Below are 16,729 nucleotides of genomic sequence, written 5' to 3'. Positions count from 1 at the left end.
ATCGTTTCAATCGTTTGCTTTTTGTGTGCTTGTTTCTCTATGGAGGAGATAGCTGAAGCGGCAAATTTGAAGACGGAGAAATGCGCTTTCCAACGAGTCCAAGATGGCGGCGCTCGGCTGCGCCGTTCCGGAGATATCGTGGCTTGAAAAACGCCGTTTTTTCGCGATTTCCGCGAAATTTTTCGGCACCTTGGCTGATACAATTTTTTTTAGAGCACTTCTACTTGGTTTTCAGCGATGATATTTCGGAATCAGATAAAATAAGAGTTACAGAAATTGAAAATGTGATTTTCAAAAAATCGATTTTTTAGCCATTTTTCGCGATGCGAAAGCCGCGTCCCCCCTTAATCGGGACGCACGCGCTAGTGCTGTTTAGTCTCCTGTTCGCAACTAAGGCTAGCCTTATCATCGCGTTGCACGTTTTAATTCCCCGTTGGTGCAACTGTCGGCGATAGACGCCGCCAAATCCGAGGCTGTTTGGCGCATGTAGGCGCAATTTTCGTCGATTGTATCAGGATGGCGCAGTAAATCCCATTTGGCGCACTTTGGCGCAGTTGGCGCAGGAGTGGAATCACTGTGATTGAGCTATGTCCAAACGGCGCAGGCAGCTTTATGGTGCTTCTTCTAAAAGCGGGGCTAAATATGCATTCCAAGCTTGCGATTATGAATTCAGTCAGGATTAGTGTGTTTTGCCCTTTGTTCTTTATTCGGCAAATATTTTGAAGCAGTGGCTTGTCAGTTTCTGACTCAGTGAATTTCCTCGGTGCGGCCACTATCTGATTATTTTCTTCCTAATCGCTCGCGGGTGTGCTCAGTTCCGAATCCAGTAGATTTGTTCTTGCTGCGCACAAGGCTTGAAACGTAGCTGTTTTGTACATTGTAATACCTTGTAGCAAATATATACTACAGCTAGTAACTTGCTTACTCTTGTGGACCGTCACGAAACATTCAGCTTCGACCATTTGTGCGCCATAGGTGTAGTCCGTCATTTATTGTGTGTATACAGTGCGCATATATTCAAGTGTGCGTCCATTCACTTATTCTTGATACGTCGGCGATAGAGTGGGCGTAAGTGTTCCTGCCATTTGGACAGATGTGTATAGATAACCTGCGCGAAACTTACTATGACAGGAAGCGGCGCTACTCCCTTTGTCATTGTTTAACGAGTGGTACTCACTGTTGCCGACGTTCTAGGGATGAAGCCCTTTCTTTGTAGGTTAGCGATACAAGGCTGGCGGATGAGCAAATTTCTGTATCCTCGAGGAAAGCCGTACATCATGAAGTGCCGGTAACACGTTCGGACAGTTGCAGCAGCGGTCCGCGAACTTCGCCACACAGATTCATCCTATTCCTTAACATGCTGGTCACTATTTTTGCAGCCAACTACTGCACACGTCTTCAATCCACATTATTCAATCTAGCATGATTGGAGCACAGTGTGTTAGCGAAAACTCAGTTGCATTTCCGACAGCTGATCGCATAGAAGCAAGGTAGATTCGGTAATGGTTTCGTATTCGGGCGCGGTCGCTGAGGAGAGGTATGGCGCGCCGCCGTGAGCGCCATCTTGTTTCTCTAAAACAAACTGCTCCGCGAAACGGGTCAATAGTTCTAAAGTTCATGTGATGTTTTCTTTACTTAATAATTAGACAAAAAATGTCACAGTTTCGCCCTAAGGGCGAAGCAATGAATGCGATAGCAACACAGCAATGTCATACGAAGTAAGGTGAGCGGCTTTGGTAGCAATATGAACTGTAGTAAACATGAGCTGATTAAGTAAGCAGGTGTGCTGCGGCGTAAGTAGACCGACATGAAGAGAGACTCGATGACCACGAGAAGGCGCGTGTGAAACGGTGGTGTTGATGAGAAGCGCTTCCCGTGGGCAGCGCGTGCGTTGGAAAATGTGGCCCGACTATTACTAACTGAATGAACAAGCGTGGTGTGAGCGCGCACAAACATGAATATATCACACTGAATGACTGCAGACAACGACTGTCAAAACGCTGGCAGCAAGCGCAAACGCCGCAGCGGCGAAGGTACGTGCGGTCTATCGCTGCAACGGAAACTGAGCGGCGAATGCACGGCGCATAAAGGTCAGAGCCGTGGGGAGATAAGAGACGGTGCGGGCGGAGCGACGAGCGCGGTTGTTGGCAGAGTAGAAGTGCCCCCCCCCCCCCCCGCTCCCTCCGGCGCTGGCTTCCCGCTTCCTTACTTGCGCGTGGGAGATTGAGTGCGTTCGCTCTCCGTGACAGCGCGCGTCCCCGCACGCCTCCGCTCGGGCATACGGCGCGCGGCGAAGATTTTATCTATTGGGAACCTCACGGCGACGCCGACGGCAGAAATCCGGTTAAAGTGTCCATATAATTGCTATCGCAATAAAAAAAAAACACGGAAGCATTGATATCAGTTATTTCTGCCACAATTTTTGGGGCATACGAATATATTCTTTTATAAAAACATATATTTTAATGGAAAGTGCATAGCGTTCAATAATTCGTTTGCAGCATCTAATATACAATGAAATTGGCAATGCAGTTATTATTCATGCATTTGATCCCTCGACAAATCCTATAAGGAGGAGGCCGCGCTGCAACCTTAGCCCCCCCCGAACAAAATTTCTGGCTACGCCACTGCCCACCTGGTGTAAAGTTCGGATAGCCTTTCCGTATTTTGGAGAAAAACTGAAAAGCATAACTTTATATGCAATATTGTAGTAAAGCCCAGGTCCACTATTAAACTGACAACCTCGTTGGCATTTCATAAAACAATGTCACTAATTCATTAGCTTCAGAGGAAGAAAAGCATGCGATTCCATTCAACAGACATTCTAATTGTAAAAAAATGTTTTCCAGACCTTCATATCCTAATCTGTAATCGGTGCTAGCATACTAATTTGAAGTTCCCTTAATTCAGAGTAGAACATACTGTATATATCTTTATTATGTGTGTAAGTTGCTGATAGCTTGCTACATTCTTGTTACGCAATGCTAAGAGGCTCCAGAGCATGTGCAAAACCATATTTCTTGCCCAAAATCTTGTAAGCATTAAATATTGTGAAAAATTACAATATTCTATTGACTACTTGAAGTTTCGTTCATGATTAGATTCAATTGTCGACTCGCAATCTATTATTCCATATTCACAAACCACTAAATATAGGTCAATTCTCAAGGACAAAAGTGTGTGTGTGGGGGGGGGGGGGGGGGGTTCATTATGCGACTGGGTTCTTTACAGCAGTAAATACGGTATTTCTCGGCTTCAATAGAAAACATTAACTGCCATGAGACGCCATGCTGAAAGGATTGCTGAATATGGGAGCGTGCTACGACCAGACAAGTGAGAACAGATGGCTTCACAAGTGGATGGAGCATTGGCCATGAAAGCATAAAAATAAAACAGCTTCACACCTAGAGAAGCAGTAAAGCAGCCTGCTGAATGCCTCTTTAACGTTTAAGTAACAGTGCGCATGAGGTGGCAATGATGGAGGTCAGTGAGGGTCAAATTAACTGAATAGGCATGCTTTTTGTGTTCTGACTAAATGAGTGTTCAACCCCCAGCAATGTATGGATTCTCGCCAGAACTTTCCAGTGTGTTTGAATTAAGGGGGGACTTGGGTTTGAAAATTAACTTCCTTCTTTCTTCATGGATTTTGATGACAATTGGCACAAATGTTTAGAATGTCTCCCCGATTCTTCAATAAAAGTTTGAGAGCAATACCTTAAGAACATTTTATCGAGCAGAATTTTTATCCCTTGAACATTCTGGAGGGCCTGGGGAGCAAACGCGATGGAACGCTCATTGAGTATTCACTGCATGCGTGCTGAAGGTCGCGAGTCTTGCTTTCTTTTTTTTTTCTGCAACACAAATCTTTGAGTGTGATATTCTTTATGTCACCTTCCCATCAAGCACACTTTTGGGGTGAACGAATAGCCACATCATAAATTTATAAAAAGTCAAGATAAAAAGGGAAGACTGTCACGACCTGCACTATAGCCCAAAGAACGTGACAAAAAAAAACAACTGCCAAATAGGCTAAACGGTAACAATCATATCAGCTCTAGAAACCGAGCAGAAAGGAAAAAAAAAATTCTAAGAGGCTTTCAAACTATCGCCTTGCCTCCACTCTTCTAAAACGCACCAGGATTGTAGTCTTTGGTGTCCTTAGCTTCCTGGGCATGCGGCCTTGCGTTGATGTTCGTTTGATGCCTTTTTTTTTCGTAGGGCATCCTTTTCTGCGGCTCTTTGAAGAGAATGCTTTCCTGGCTTCAAGCTAAGTGAGGCACAAAACTCCCTGTATGCACGAAAAGCTCCAGCGTACTTGCAGACTGCCTCATTGACAGCTGTCTCCGCTACGATCAATGAAGCATTTTGCCCTTTTGGTAGAATTGACCATATGACAGAGTGGAGACTCTCGGTTGCATTTTGAGTCTTCTTGCCTTGGCAACGGCTGAGTAGCTGAGGATCCGAGAGGCGTTTATACACTGGCAGCAATGCAGCTGCAACATGTGTCGCCAATTTGTACTTGTCTTGTGGCGGAGCTTTACCTTCAGCTTCTGCAGCCCAGTGTCTGCACCAGCTCGGGGTCCTGGAGGGCAGAGCTCGTGATGAGGCTCTTCATCTGTTAAGTGATGTGATAGAAGGTTGCCATTACGGCCCTTTGCATATCGTCTACTTCATTATTGTTACGTGTGGCCATACCATAATAAGTGGTAAGCTTTTTGATTAGGTCGTGGGTCAGGTCACCCCTTCGCTCCAATTGGTTCATTTCTTCTGCTTTTTGAGACAAGTGTTCGAAGGGCTGTGCCCATCCTCTTTTCACGTGATTGATACAGTCCTCTTTATTGAATGTAATGAAGCCGTGTGCCTTGTCTTCACAAAGGGCCTGGAAAGTACGGCTATCACCATCACAAACAATGGCTGTGCAGCGGAGGTCATTCCTTTCCAGTGACCTTCTGAACAAGATCAACGCTGCCTCGACCTACATTCGGCTCAAGTTTGCATCAGTGTTATTTTGACACCTGCGAGTCCCTCTCCATTCACTGTAGCCTTCATTGTCTTCTTTCGGCCCAAGTGTGCATCCATGGCATCTATTGGAGAGCACAACGCAGTCAAGCACCAGCCCAGTGTAAAATTCAATTATAGTGCCCACACCAATACGAGATGCACGACCACGTGTCATCCATGTGCCGTCGTAGACTACGGTCACATTTTTTGTGAATGCAGGCTCCATTACGCTGTAAACTTTACGCACAGCTGCCTCAGCATCAGAAAAGAGACTTGCTGCAGCCACCTCACCAGCAGACCTGAATTTTGATTTCAGATGTTTTTGGAATGTTTTATGGTGCAAGCCTCTGTGTGAAACATTCATTACTGACCAAAAATCATTCAGAGCAGCTGCCCCTCCGCCGGTGGTTTGATCGCTTGCACTGCACGCATATTCATGCCAAAGCCTTACCACCCTCTACTCGTGATGATGACCATTCACTTGCAACAATGCCACAGGCATTGCAGGTCAGTAACATTCATGCAGCCAACCCATGCATTGTTACCAAATGTACAGTCAGTCCTGGCTTAGAGCTTTCATGGCACAAGGCATTCTTGTACAAAGCATTCAATGCTGTGACCTGCACAACCCCCCCCCCCCCCCCCCCCCCCAAAAAAAGCGGGCAAGTTTGCACTCGGTCGTGCAAAGCTTAGGCACAGCGAAAGTGTCAATCCTCAAGTCTTACTGACTGCTACTGCTAGGTATTCACTCGGTTGCTGCTAGGTCTTAACTTGGTTTAACTTAACTACGCATGTAGGGAAGGTATTCTCGAGAGATCATTTTCGGAGGTACCTTCCCTTTTGCAACATTTCACGTGACTAGCGCTGGACGCGTCGGTGCCTATGAGCGACAGCGTTCCTGCCTTGCCACAAATGCAGGCAGGAGCCGTGTCTGTGTCGGGCGAAGCAAGCGCGCACTTGTGCCGGCGGTTACTAAGCAATGCGAGGTGACGTCATCGCTACTGCTTCCGCACATGCGTGGCTATGCAACGCGGGCGGCGTCGGCAGCAGCTCTGCGCATTGCCTCGTTGGTGCTGCTACAATTTGTTTCTCTATCTCGCTCTCATTTTCTCTTTCCCTCTCCCGAGCATTGCGCGCGCCGCGTGCATGCTCTCCTTCCCTCTCCTTAATGTCCTATGTCAAGGCTACATGTGCCCAGCACGGAGAGGAGGCGAGGCACACGCCGCTCCGTGTGGTGGTTGCTAGGCAATGCAGTGACGTCATAGCTCGGCGAGGTTTTGCGACAGCAGATGCCACTTTTTACGGTTAGCTAAAACAGCTTCGCTGTTAAAACTTATCTGCCAGCTCCACATCAGCGCATCTGTCACTCTCGCCTGTTAGCTTGTTTTCTCTCGATCGCCGAAACAGAACTGAGTGATGCTTGCACTGTCTCGGCATGACCACGAGAAACTTCTAGTGGTATGTATTGTGGCTCCAAGTGAGCCTGAATTGTACCGCCAATTTTCAACTGCATTTCAACCATGCGCGAGGTGCGTAGTCAAAGGTCCGAGGCCATTTTTTCGCGATGCAAAAGCCGTGTTTCTCCTTAAGCGAGATGTCGAATTACCAAAGTTCGAATTCATTCTTGTGACCTTAAGGGGGGACGCGGCTTTCGATACCAACTTTCTTGTTTCTTGGTGGATGTCAATGAAAATTGGTACATATAATAAGAATGGCTCTATGATGCTTTCATAAAAATTTCAAAGCAGTACCATGAAAACTTCTTGCTAGACAAATTATTTCTTTCTTCAACCTTGTGGAGGGACTGGAGGATTTACGAAATGAAGTGAAAAATTTGTTAAATACTGTATGCACAGCCAAATGTGTGCAGAAGGAGATAGCGTTCTCGAAAAAAAATTTTTTCAACACTAAAATTTGTAGTTTGTTTTCTCCAGTCCCACTGCAGTGAGCACGCTTACACTGCAAACAAGGAACCCTACTACGAATTCTTAAAACACTAGGATAAAAAAAGAAGAGCGCTATCCCCTAAAGTGCAGTTCAGTGAGTCTGACAAAACAAACGCAATCAAAATGTTAAAGTAGTTACCAAGATACCTGCTCCGCGAGCTGAGCAACATGCCAAATAAACTGTACTGAGAAAACAAGGTTCAAAGTTGTCAAAATTTAATAGGCACCAGGGTTATAGTCCTTTGAGTCCTTTGCGATGCGGCATCGCTTGACCATCTGACCTGATGGTCTGATGAGCTTTTGCAGCTTTCTTTTTCCGCATGGCATCTTTTTCGGCTCGGTTCCTGAACAGCTTCGCCAATACGCGTGGACGATGTTCCATCCATGCTTGAGGTGCTCAGCTGCACGTCCGCGTCATGTTGCATGCCACCGTCATTGTCACTGCTGAAGTCGCCGGAGCAAACTTTGTTTTAGAGATCGGTGGCTTCGACTTACGAGCACCAAATTGATGCGCAGTCTTGCGTTTCTTCTTGAACGATCACCGGCCCATGATATGTTACAGACGAGAGCTGTTCTCCAAGCTAAGAAGGGCCGAGCTTGACAACGTTTTCGTTTCTCTAACAAGCGAGCGCCGGTCCGTTATCATGAGTGAGATACGATCTCGAAACCACGCCGCGATGAGTTGAAAAGACGCGAAATCGGCTCCTCAATGCCGTCAGCGCGGCGAGCAGACGACCTTCCCGCCGGTTGCTAAGGGCAACCGCCCGGAATACCAATGCGAAGCCGCGTACAGTCACGTGGCGCGCGCTGCCGATCAGAAACCGCCGCGAGACCTTGAAACTTTTGCTTGCTGTGCGCTTGCTCTTGCCTGGTGCAGCTGGCCAAGGCGCCAGATTTGAAGACGGAGAATCGCGCTATCCATAGAGACCAAGATGGCAGCGCTAGGTTACGCGGTTGCGGAGATATCGCGGCTTGAAAAATGCCGTTTTTTCGCTATTTTCGAGAAACTCCTCGCCACTTTAGCTTTGATAAACTTTTTACATCATTTCCGCGCGATTTTCCGTGCCGAAATTTTGAAATAAAATAGAAAAGAAGTCATACAAACTGAAAATGTGATTTTCAAAAGATCGTTTTGGCCAAATTTCGCGATGCGAAAGCCGCGTCCCCCCTTAAGTTCATGTGTACGAGATCTAGCAAAGAGTGTTAGCCAGCGCCACTGATGGCGCTTAGCAGCAGGGGCACGCACCTTGGACTCTGTCTTGGGCATGGGTGGCATGGGGAGCATCTCCACCTCCTCCTCTTCCACTGTCTTCACTTGGGGCAACATTTTTGGCTTCATCTCGCCCGGCAACAGCTCATCTCTAGGGAGGAGCAGGAACAGGGTGGGGTGAGCAACGCAAACAGACAAGCGAGCGAGTGAGCAAAGCAAGAATTCCATTTTTTTTTGTAACAGCAACGCAGAAAGCTAAGACACCACGAATAACGCCATAGGACATGCGCTGACTCAGAACTTCTGCCTTTGTCTGCTTTTTTTTTCGAAGTTTTTCATTTGAACCCCCTTTTTAAGTGAAACCCTTTTAGCACCCTCAATCTCATATATTGCCCTGTACTGACCACAGCCTGAGTGAATAAAGCCTTTACACTCATTCCTAGCCTCCCCTTAAGGGGGGACGTGGCTTTGAAAATCAACTTCCTGATTTCTTCATGGATTTTGATGAAAATTGGCACAAATGTTTAGAATGTTTCCCTGATACTTCCATAAAAGTTTCAGAGTGATACCTTGAGAACATTTTATTGAGCAGAATTTTTCTCTCTTGAACTTTCTGGAGGGCCTGGGGAGCTTAAAAAACATGATGGAAGGCTCGTTGAGTATTGACTGCATAGCTCAATGCGTCCTGAAGGTCGTGACAGCCTTACTTTTTTTTCGCAACACAAATTTTATAGATAGTCATTTTTCAAGTTATCTTCGCACCAAGCACACTTTCGGGGTGAACGAATAGCCACACCATAAGTTCATATAAAGTTAAGATAAAAATGCCGAGACTGCCTCGACCTGCACTGTAGTCGAAGGAATGCAACAAAAAAAAAAACACAATCAAAATAGGCTAAACGGTAACGAAGAAATCAGCTCCAGAAACTGAGCAGAAAGGCGAAAATACAGTTTTGAGAAAACGGCTCTCAAAGTTTCACCTTCTCTTCAGTTCTCTAAAACACACCAAATTTGTAATCTTTGATGTATTTTGTGCTATGGGGCTTCTTGGACATGTGGCCTCTAGTCTGCTGCGCCTTCGTTCTGCCTTTTTTATGTTTGTATGGCATTCTTTACTGCTGCTCTACAAAGAGCATGGTGCCTGGGTTTCAAAGCAAGTGAGGTGCAGAACTCTGTGGGCATGAACATTCAGTATTTCTAGCGTTGTACCTGCAGACTGCCTCATTGATAGCAGTCTCTAGTGCAGTCAGTGAGGCATTGTTTTCTTTTGGTAGAATCGACCATGTTACTGAATGAAGTCTCTCAGCAGGCTTCTGAATCATCTTCCATTGCCAATGGCTATGGAGGTTAGGAGAGCCACTGATAGATAGGCAGCAATGCAGCTGCTAGGTGCTTTCCAGCCTGTACTTTTGTATCATGCCTCACTTCTGCAGCCAGGTGTCTGTGCCAGCCCAAGTGGCCTAGTGAATAGAGCTCATGATGAGGTTCTCTTTATGAATTAAAGGGGTGGTATGATAGGTATTGTTGCGAGATATCGTGGCATTACGATAATAGAGTCGGCGCGCGATGTGCTAAGTCGCGGGTCCGACGTGCCGATGTGCGAAATGCCTGGTCGCGGGTCCGAGGAATAGACACTCGGTGAGCTCAATCACGCAGTCCGAGGTGCCGACGTGCGAAATGCCTAGCCACGGGTCTGAGGAATAGACGCTCAAGGTGTCGACACTCGATGAGCGATGTGCCGACGCACAAAATGCCTAGCCGCGGGCTCGAGGAGTCGACGCTCGTGGTGCCGACGTGCAAAGTGCCTAGCCGCGGGCTCGAAGGAGTCGACACTCAATGAGCGATGTGCAAGAATCCGAGAAGTCCGCGCACGATGTACTTGATCGCCGAGTCGGAGACGCCTACGAGTGAAAGGCTTAGCCGCGTGTCCGAGGATTCCGTGCCTGAAGCTTGGTTGCGAAGTCCGCGTCGCCGATACTCGGAATGCTTAGCCGCGGGTCTGAGACGTCCACAAAAAGCGGGATTGGCCACGGTACTGGGATGTCCACGTGGCGCCCGTTCTAACACTCGTCGAGATTATGGAAACTGTCCAGAGCTCGTGAGGACACCGCAACAAGCGGTGCAGACGACGCCCTCGCGGAGCGAGCACCGGACCAATGGGGAACCGCGCGGGAGTCATGTGGCAGGCGTGGCCAATCGGTGGCTCCAGCACGACCTTCAATCATGTGCTTTTTGTGTGCTTGTTTCTGTATGGAGGAGATAGCTGAAGCGACAAATCTGAAGACTGAGAAATGCACTTTCCAACGAGACCAAGATGGCGGTGCTCGGTGGCGCCGTTCTGGAGATATCGTGGCTTGAAAAACGTCATTCTTTCGCGAAATTTTTCAGCACCTTGGCTGATACAACAATTTTTTTATTGCACTTCTAATTGGTCTTCAGTGAAGATATTTCGGAATCAGATAGAATAAGAGTTGCAGAAACTGAAAATGATTTTCAAAAAATCGATTTTTTAGCCATTTTTCGCGATGCCAAAGCCAAGTCCCCCCTTAATTCCTAGGACAAGCGTGGACTGGAATCGCCTTTCCACATCAGTCGCACTCATCACCGACACAAACAATATCAATAATGCTGTTCACCATGCCTTTTCGTTATTATTATTGCATTTTGTTTTTTACCATTCTCCTTTCTGTTACACCCCATCCCCCTCAGATCTTGAAAGTATGCGAAATAAATAAAATAGATGTAAATAAGCCTTTACTTATCTACAAGGTATTAGGATATTGTCACACAGTATTGACGGTGAAGAAAACAGTCGCAAAACTGGGAATGACGCAACGGACTTTTTATTCGGCGAACCTGTGCCCACAAAAGCAAGTTGGACTCTAAGCACAACGATAGCAGCGAACACAGTCGGCGATCGTCGAAATCTCATCATTAATACATTACTCGTTGAAGATTCCAGCGTAATCACTGGTGGCCGTGTGCCTTCCTTCTAGAAGGTACTATACAATTCGCGTCACGCATACAATCAGATTATGCAAGGTTCAGGGACAACAGACAATGGATGGAACCATAGATATCATTAGAGAAATTCATTTACATGCAGGCGCGTCCTACGCTGAGGGATGACGTTCAACATTTGGTAGCTGGTGAAATACGATCACTGGTGAAAGATAAATACACGTGTCAACATTTACGCACGATATCAAGGCAAGATTCTAGTAAGTGACCCAAACCCCCCTCCCGAACAGTGGGAGGCTGTTCTGTCTAGCTCAAGCCCACAAAACCTGTGCAAACCAGTTTTCAGCCAAAGAGATCGCGAGACACCCAATCAAGAGCAAACTGGCTCACACACACACACGCACACTGCCACTCACGCCTGGCTGTGCAGGGATGCATAGTAGTGCCGGCGTTCCGCCGGTGCCATTGCTTGGACATTCATAAACACGGGAGTCACAGATGGCCTCGAAATCTTGTCCTCCAGGTTGGCTGATCCGCTGGTCTCTGCAAGCAAGTAAACCTTGGGTCAGAGCCGAAATTAGCAGAAGCACACCAGACCTGGCACCGCTTTTCATAAAAAGTTATTCACATCAAGACAACAAACCTCAAAGACAGTGCAATATGCTAACAATACGTCAGATATTTATTTCCACATACTGTTGGCCGTTTTGGTGGTAACAGTGTGGGTGCAGCAAATTAGCACATTAAAGCTTTTTATAAGTGCTTTTCTCCATAGAATTTTACACGATGTATATTGAACTTATATATAAAACAAAGTGTGTTTACACACAATTTTAATATATAACGAAATGTCCCAGCCATCATGAAGGAATACCGAGACAGTAAATACAAACTGCTGCAGACGCAGATGGTCAAATGGTCGAATTACATGCGGCTGCTTGCGAATGCACCTCTCAAATTGCGCACCAAGCAACAGAGAGAGGTCGCTGAAGCAGAGCAGAAAGACCCTCTCGCCGTCATGTTCATCCAAGTGCAATAAGATTTTATCACACCCCACGCAACAAATGGTGTGGGTGCAAGGGATAAGAGTGCAAGGTTGAGCTGAAAAGGATCGTGCTTTGATGTGCACCATCCTCCCTCGCGAGCAGAGTTGGACTAGGGGGGGAGGCAGGTTAGCGCACAATTCTCTTCTAGCTCGGTTGCATGGTTGGCAGCATGGCTGTGCGCATGTGCGCCCGCGTGCTTTATCTTGGAGGTAATATGCGGTGTCTCACAGGCCACAAAGCCAAGACAGCCGTGGCTACATGTGCGCAGTCTTCCCATCCGTTCATCGCTGGAGGTCACGTAATCTCAAGTTTTGGAGGCACATCGAGAGGCAGACTAAGCATTCGCTTCCCTCTGCCTGCGCTCTTCCTAAAAACGCCGTCCCACTATGAGAGGGCGTTATGAGGAAGAGCTTCCCAGGCTACCGCTCGTACCACCGATATGCAGATATCGTCGACACAGCATGAAACCGTATCTTTCGTCGGTGACTCAAATTCAACGGAAGAATTTTTGCCTTAAAATTCTTTTTTTTTTTCTGATAGCCGGATAATTAGGAAAATTTTATGGCCCCTTCCGTGTGAAAAAAATCCATCAGCGACTGTAGCACAAAGGTCTAATGTCCAGATACTGAAAGCTCAGTATAACAAGGTGAAGTGCCGATCTTACCGAATTTGTTATGTTGAGGTTTGACTATATACAGTGGAATCTCGATGATATGATCACGGCTAATACGAATTTCCGGATTATACAAATTTTTCTGTGGTCCCGGCCGAGCCCCATTACTTTGCAACGTGCTAGCGAACGATTGTTACGAATCAATTTTCGACCCGCGTCGGTTGATACGAATAAACGCCGCCCCACCGACGGCCGCGAAAGAGAACAGCGCGCAGTCACGTGCTTTCTTCCTTTCTCTTTTGGTGCGGAGGCGCCGGACAGCGCGGAGGCCATGACTGGGCACGAAGAGTTTGAAGCGTTGGCGCTTTTGTTGCTTTTGTGCTTTTCCCCACGCAGGCATAGAGAAGCGTGGCCGCCGCAGCGAGCGAAGGTTAGTGCGGTCTATCGCTTCAACGGAAACTGAGCGGCGTAAGCATAGCACATACAAAGGGCAGATCGCTTTCAAGATACGGTGCGCACGACCACACCGACAGCTGGCACAGGCGCAAAGTACAAGAACGCATTTGTTGGCAGAGTAGAAGCCGCCCCTCCTCCCACCCCTCCATCCATCCCTCCCGCACTACCTTCCCGCTTTGCTCCTTTCGCGTGGGAGATTACGTCGCCAGTTACCGTTACGCCCAGTTGCAAGATACGCATTTGGTGCCGCAGCACAGCGTCGCCCCGCCCCCTCCCTCCCTCCCATACGCCCACGGCCTTTCACGCGACGGAAGTTGCGTTTGCTCTCCGCTGTGCATTCGCTCTCCGCGAAGGGCCGCGTCCCCCGCGTGCTTTCACTCGCACATACGGCGCGCGGCGACTATTTTATCGCCCTTGGACTCATGCTCCACGTCTCATGCTCCTCCTCCGCATAGCCCTTGTTGATCTCCTCTCCCATTGGTGGGCGCACCTCGTTGAGAAGCGTGCTCGATACCGCCCTTGTCGGCAAGATTTTCCAGCGAAAACCGCATTATAACCGATATTTCGTCTCGCGCGGCTGCACTGTAAGCGGTATGCATTTACGTGGAGCTCTATGGGAGGGTAAACGGGAGTGGGAAAAAGCCGCGTTGTAGCCGGTTCTGCACTATAAATGGTTACGTTATAAGTTGTCTATACTGTAAATGCTTTTTACGTACGTGTGCCTGAGTGAGTTCACCTCTGACTCTTTAATTTAGCTAGTTTTAATTGTGTTTCGATGATACGATTTTCGGCTAATACGAATATTTTTCGTGACCCCGTGAGATTCTTTTCATTGAGACTCCACTGTATGAACACCAGTGGGATCTGCTTACCAAAAGTTCTTAAGCTCAATGAAACGCTTCCCAGTGGCCTGAAGAATCACATCTAACCATCTCATGCAGTGGCGACCCCGTTTTCTGTCACCTTCTGCTTTAGCTAGCATTAATTTACGTTCTATTGAACCGACATCCTGCACGATCTGGTGCAAGATACTGGTGTTACCTGGTGTTCACACACTGTTAGAGGACAAACATGCCGTGAAGTATACATAGTCAACACATGCCATTCACTCAAAAGCAAAGGGTCACATTCTTGTCCCTATCTGCAGTGGACCCACTATTAGCAAACAAGCAGGAAATAAGGCCCATACCTTCTTCCCAGTTCTCCTCTGTTGGCACATCCTCAGAAGCAGGCGGCAGGGTAACATCCCCCGTGGGCTTGTCTTTCTCTGCAGCTGCGAGGAACACGACACTTGCAGGAATTAAATAATGTGAGAGCGTGGTGGTCGCACGGTAAACAATGTGCAATACTTCCCTTCTCTCTGCAACACATTTTCCTTCAGTATAGTCCCTTGATAGAACAAAGCTGCACATGATGTGACAAACTGAATTATCCAATTTCCTTTAATCGAGCCTTGTCTTTCATTGGATTGTGGGGTCTTACATGCCAAAACCACAATTTGATTATGAGGCACGCCGTAGTGGGGGACTCCGGATTAATTATAACCACCTGGGGATCTTTAACGTGCCCCCAATGCATGGAACATGGGCAAGCCTTGCGTTTGAACAGCAAAAATTCACACATTCCCACAACCCCAGCACACAGTAGATAGCTGCTTTTCAAGATCCTTGCCTTCGTGCTACTCTGCAGGGGAGGGGGAGTGAAAGGAAGAAGGGCTGAAGAAAGCAAAAAAAAAATAACAAGGAAACAATGACAACTAGCAATAATTGTAATTGTGGAAATAGTCAAACACATTCTACTAGGCTGTAGAATGTGAAGGGCCACATAAAGACAAATATGGCAACATTCTATCACGGCCCAGCTGCTTCGCGTCCACGTCACCGGCGGTCATGCGAATGTCCATAGAAGAAAAGGGGAAAAAAAGCGATAAGTGAGCGGCGCCTTTCTCTCTCTCTCAGCAAGCGTGGAAATGCGCCGTGGAAGCAGCGGGGGGTGCGGGGTGCGCCGACCAAGCGCAAAGCTGTATCGCTTGAGACGAAGCTGAAATTTTGCAGACAAGAAGCACAAGCTCGCGCCGGCGATATTGACGATTATGACAACTGGGAGCGCCACGATCATGTAGGCTAGAAGCAGTGGCTATGCCGATCAACGAAAAAGGGGGGCTTTGTACGCTAGGACGAAACCCCCATGGGTGAAACTAACATGGTGGAAGCCGCTGACATAGCCGAACTATGGGAGCACGTCACTACTGATGATGAAATAAATGGTGCTTCGATGGAGCAGTTTCCGAGTGCAGATAATGCTGTCTCGTTCTGCGAAGACATCTCCAACGTGGCAATCGTTGTCGTGACAGACGGCGGCGTTGTGCGACGGAGGCAACGACAGCAGCGGCAGTGACGAGATTGGCAATGACCCGTCTTTGACACCGACCCCGATGTTCAATCAGAGTGCACCATCGTCGATCGAGTCGCTCGTTGATTTCATCCAAGCTAAATTATAGCCGCCAGTGTTAATGCAGCAGCTGGATGCGATGCACATTGCAGATGTGAACACAAAACTTCCGCAAAAGCAAGTGCAGATTTCTATTTCAGTGCGCCTAATGATAGAAACGCTATTTAGAGGTATAAATAAACGTTTTATTTTGTACAGCCTACTTTCTACAACGTCGATTCTTTATCGCAAGTTGCACATTTGGTTTCGGGACTACGAAAGTATATTCGACTTTTTTTTTGTGTTTCTTTTTCTTTTTTTTACGGCAGTCCAGCTATAGCAATGATCGGTTATAACGATCGGATTTATCGTTCTTCTTGATGTCGTTACAAGTGGAATGCACTGTATTGCTACAATGCTTCCAAAGTCTTCAAATTGAAGTACATCCCTTGAGCGTCAACAGACTTTTGACAATGGCTTTTCCACGACTCAAAGGCTTCCCTCCCCGGTAGGCGGATTCCGGAAGTTCCTTAAGGGCACATGTACAAGCTTCTTCGACGGCACTCAGGGTCCCGGGAGTGGCGGTGTCCTTTGACGGAGGATTTCACTTTTGGGAGTACGAAATAGTCTGCTGGTGCCAAGTCGGGACTGTAAGGAGGTTGGGGAATCGTCGCAATGCCGTTTATCGTCAGGTAATCGCTGACCTTGCTGCAGATGTGGCTGGGTGCATTGTGGTGATGCAATTTCCAATTTCTGGTGATGGCTGGCCTCACCTGATTGACCCTTCTCATCAAGGTAAAAAAGACCACTCACTGTCTGCCCCTCAGGTACAAATTCGTAGTGGAGCAACCCTATGTGTCAAAGAAAACGATGAGTGTAGCTTTCACTCTGGATTTACTCATTCGAGCCTTTTATGGACGAGGTGATGTCGGAGTGTGCCATTCAGGAACTTTGCCGCTTTGTTTCCAGGTCGTATTCAAATATCGAAGTTTCGTCTCCCGTGATTACGTTGTTCAAAAAGCCGGGGTCTTCTTCAATGCGTTGCAGAAGGTCTTCGCAAGCAGAC

General features: G+C 47.4%; 1 protein-coding gene across 1 annotated transcript in view; it reads right to left on the bottom strand.

Moving 5' to 3' along the window:
* LOC119448891 (gametocyte-specific factor 1-like) overlaps positions 1-16,729 on the bottom strand; it is a 77,308-nt gene that overhangs the window by 42,767 nt on the left and 17,812 nt on the right. Inside the window, exons 4-5 of the mRNA XM_049666064.1 lie at positions 14,423-14,506; positions 11,535-11,661 (exon numbers count right to left, since the gene is read on the bottom strand). Coding sequence (XP_049522021.1) covers positions 11,535-11,661; positions 14,423-14,506 — 211 coding nt within the window. The remainder of the gene's footprint in view (positions 1-11,534; positions 11,662-14,422; positions 14,507-16,729) is intronic.

This window comes from Dermacentor silvarum, chromosome 4 (genome assembly GCF_013339745.2).
Source record: "Dermacentor silvarum isolate Dsil-2018 chromosome 4, BIME_Dsil_1.4, whole genome shotgun sequence".
Lineage (NCBI taxonomy): Eukaryota > Metazoa > Arthropoda > Arachnida > Ixodida > Ixodidae > Dermacentor > Dermacentor silvarum.
The sequence above is the reverse complement of the archived record's forward strand: the minus strand, read 5'-3'. Positions and strand labels throughout refer to the sequence as shown.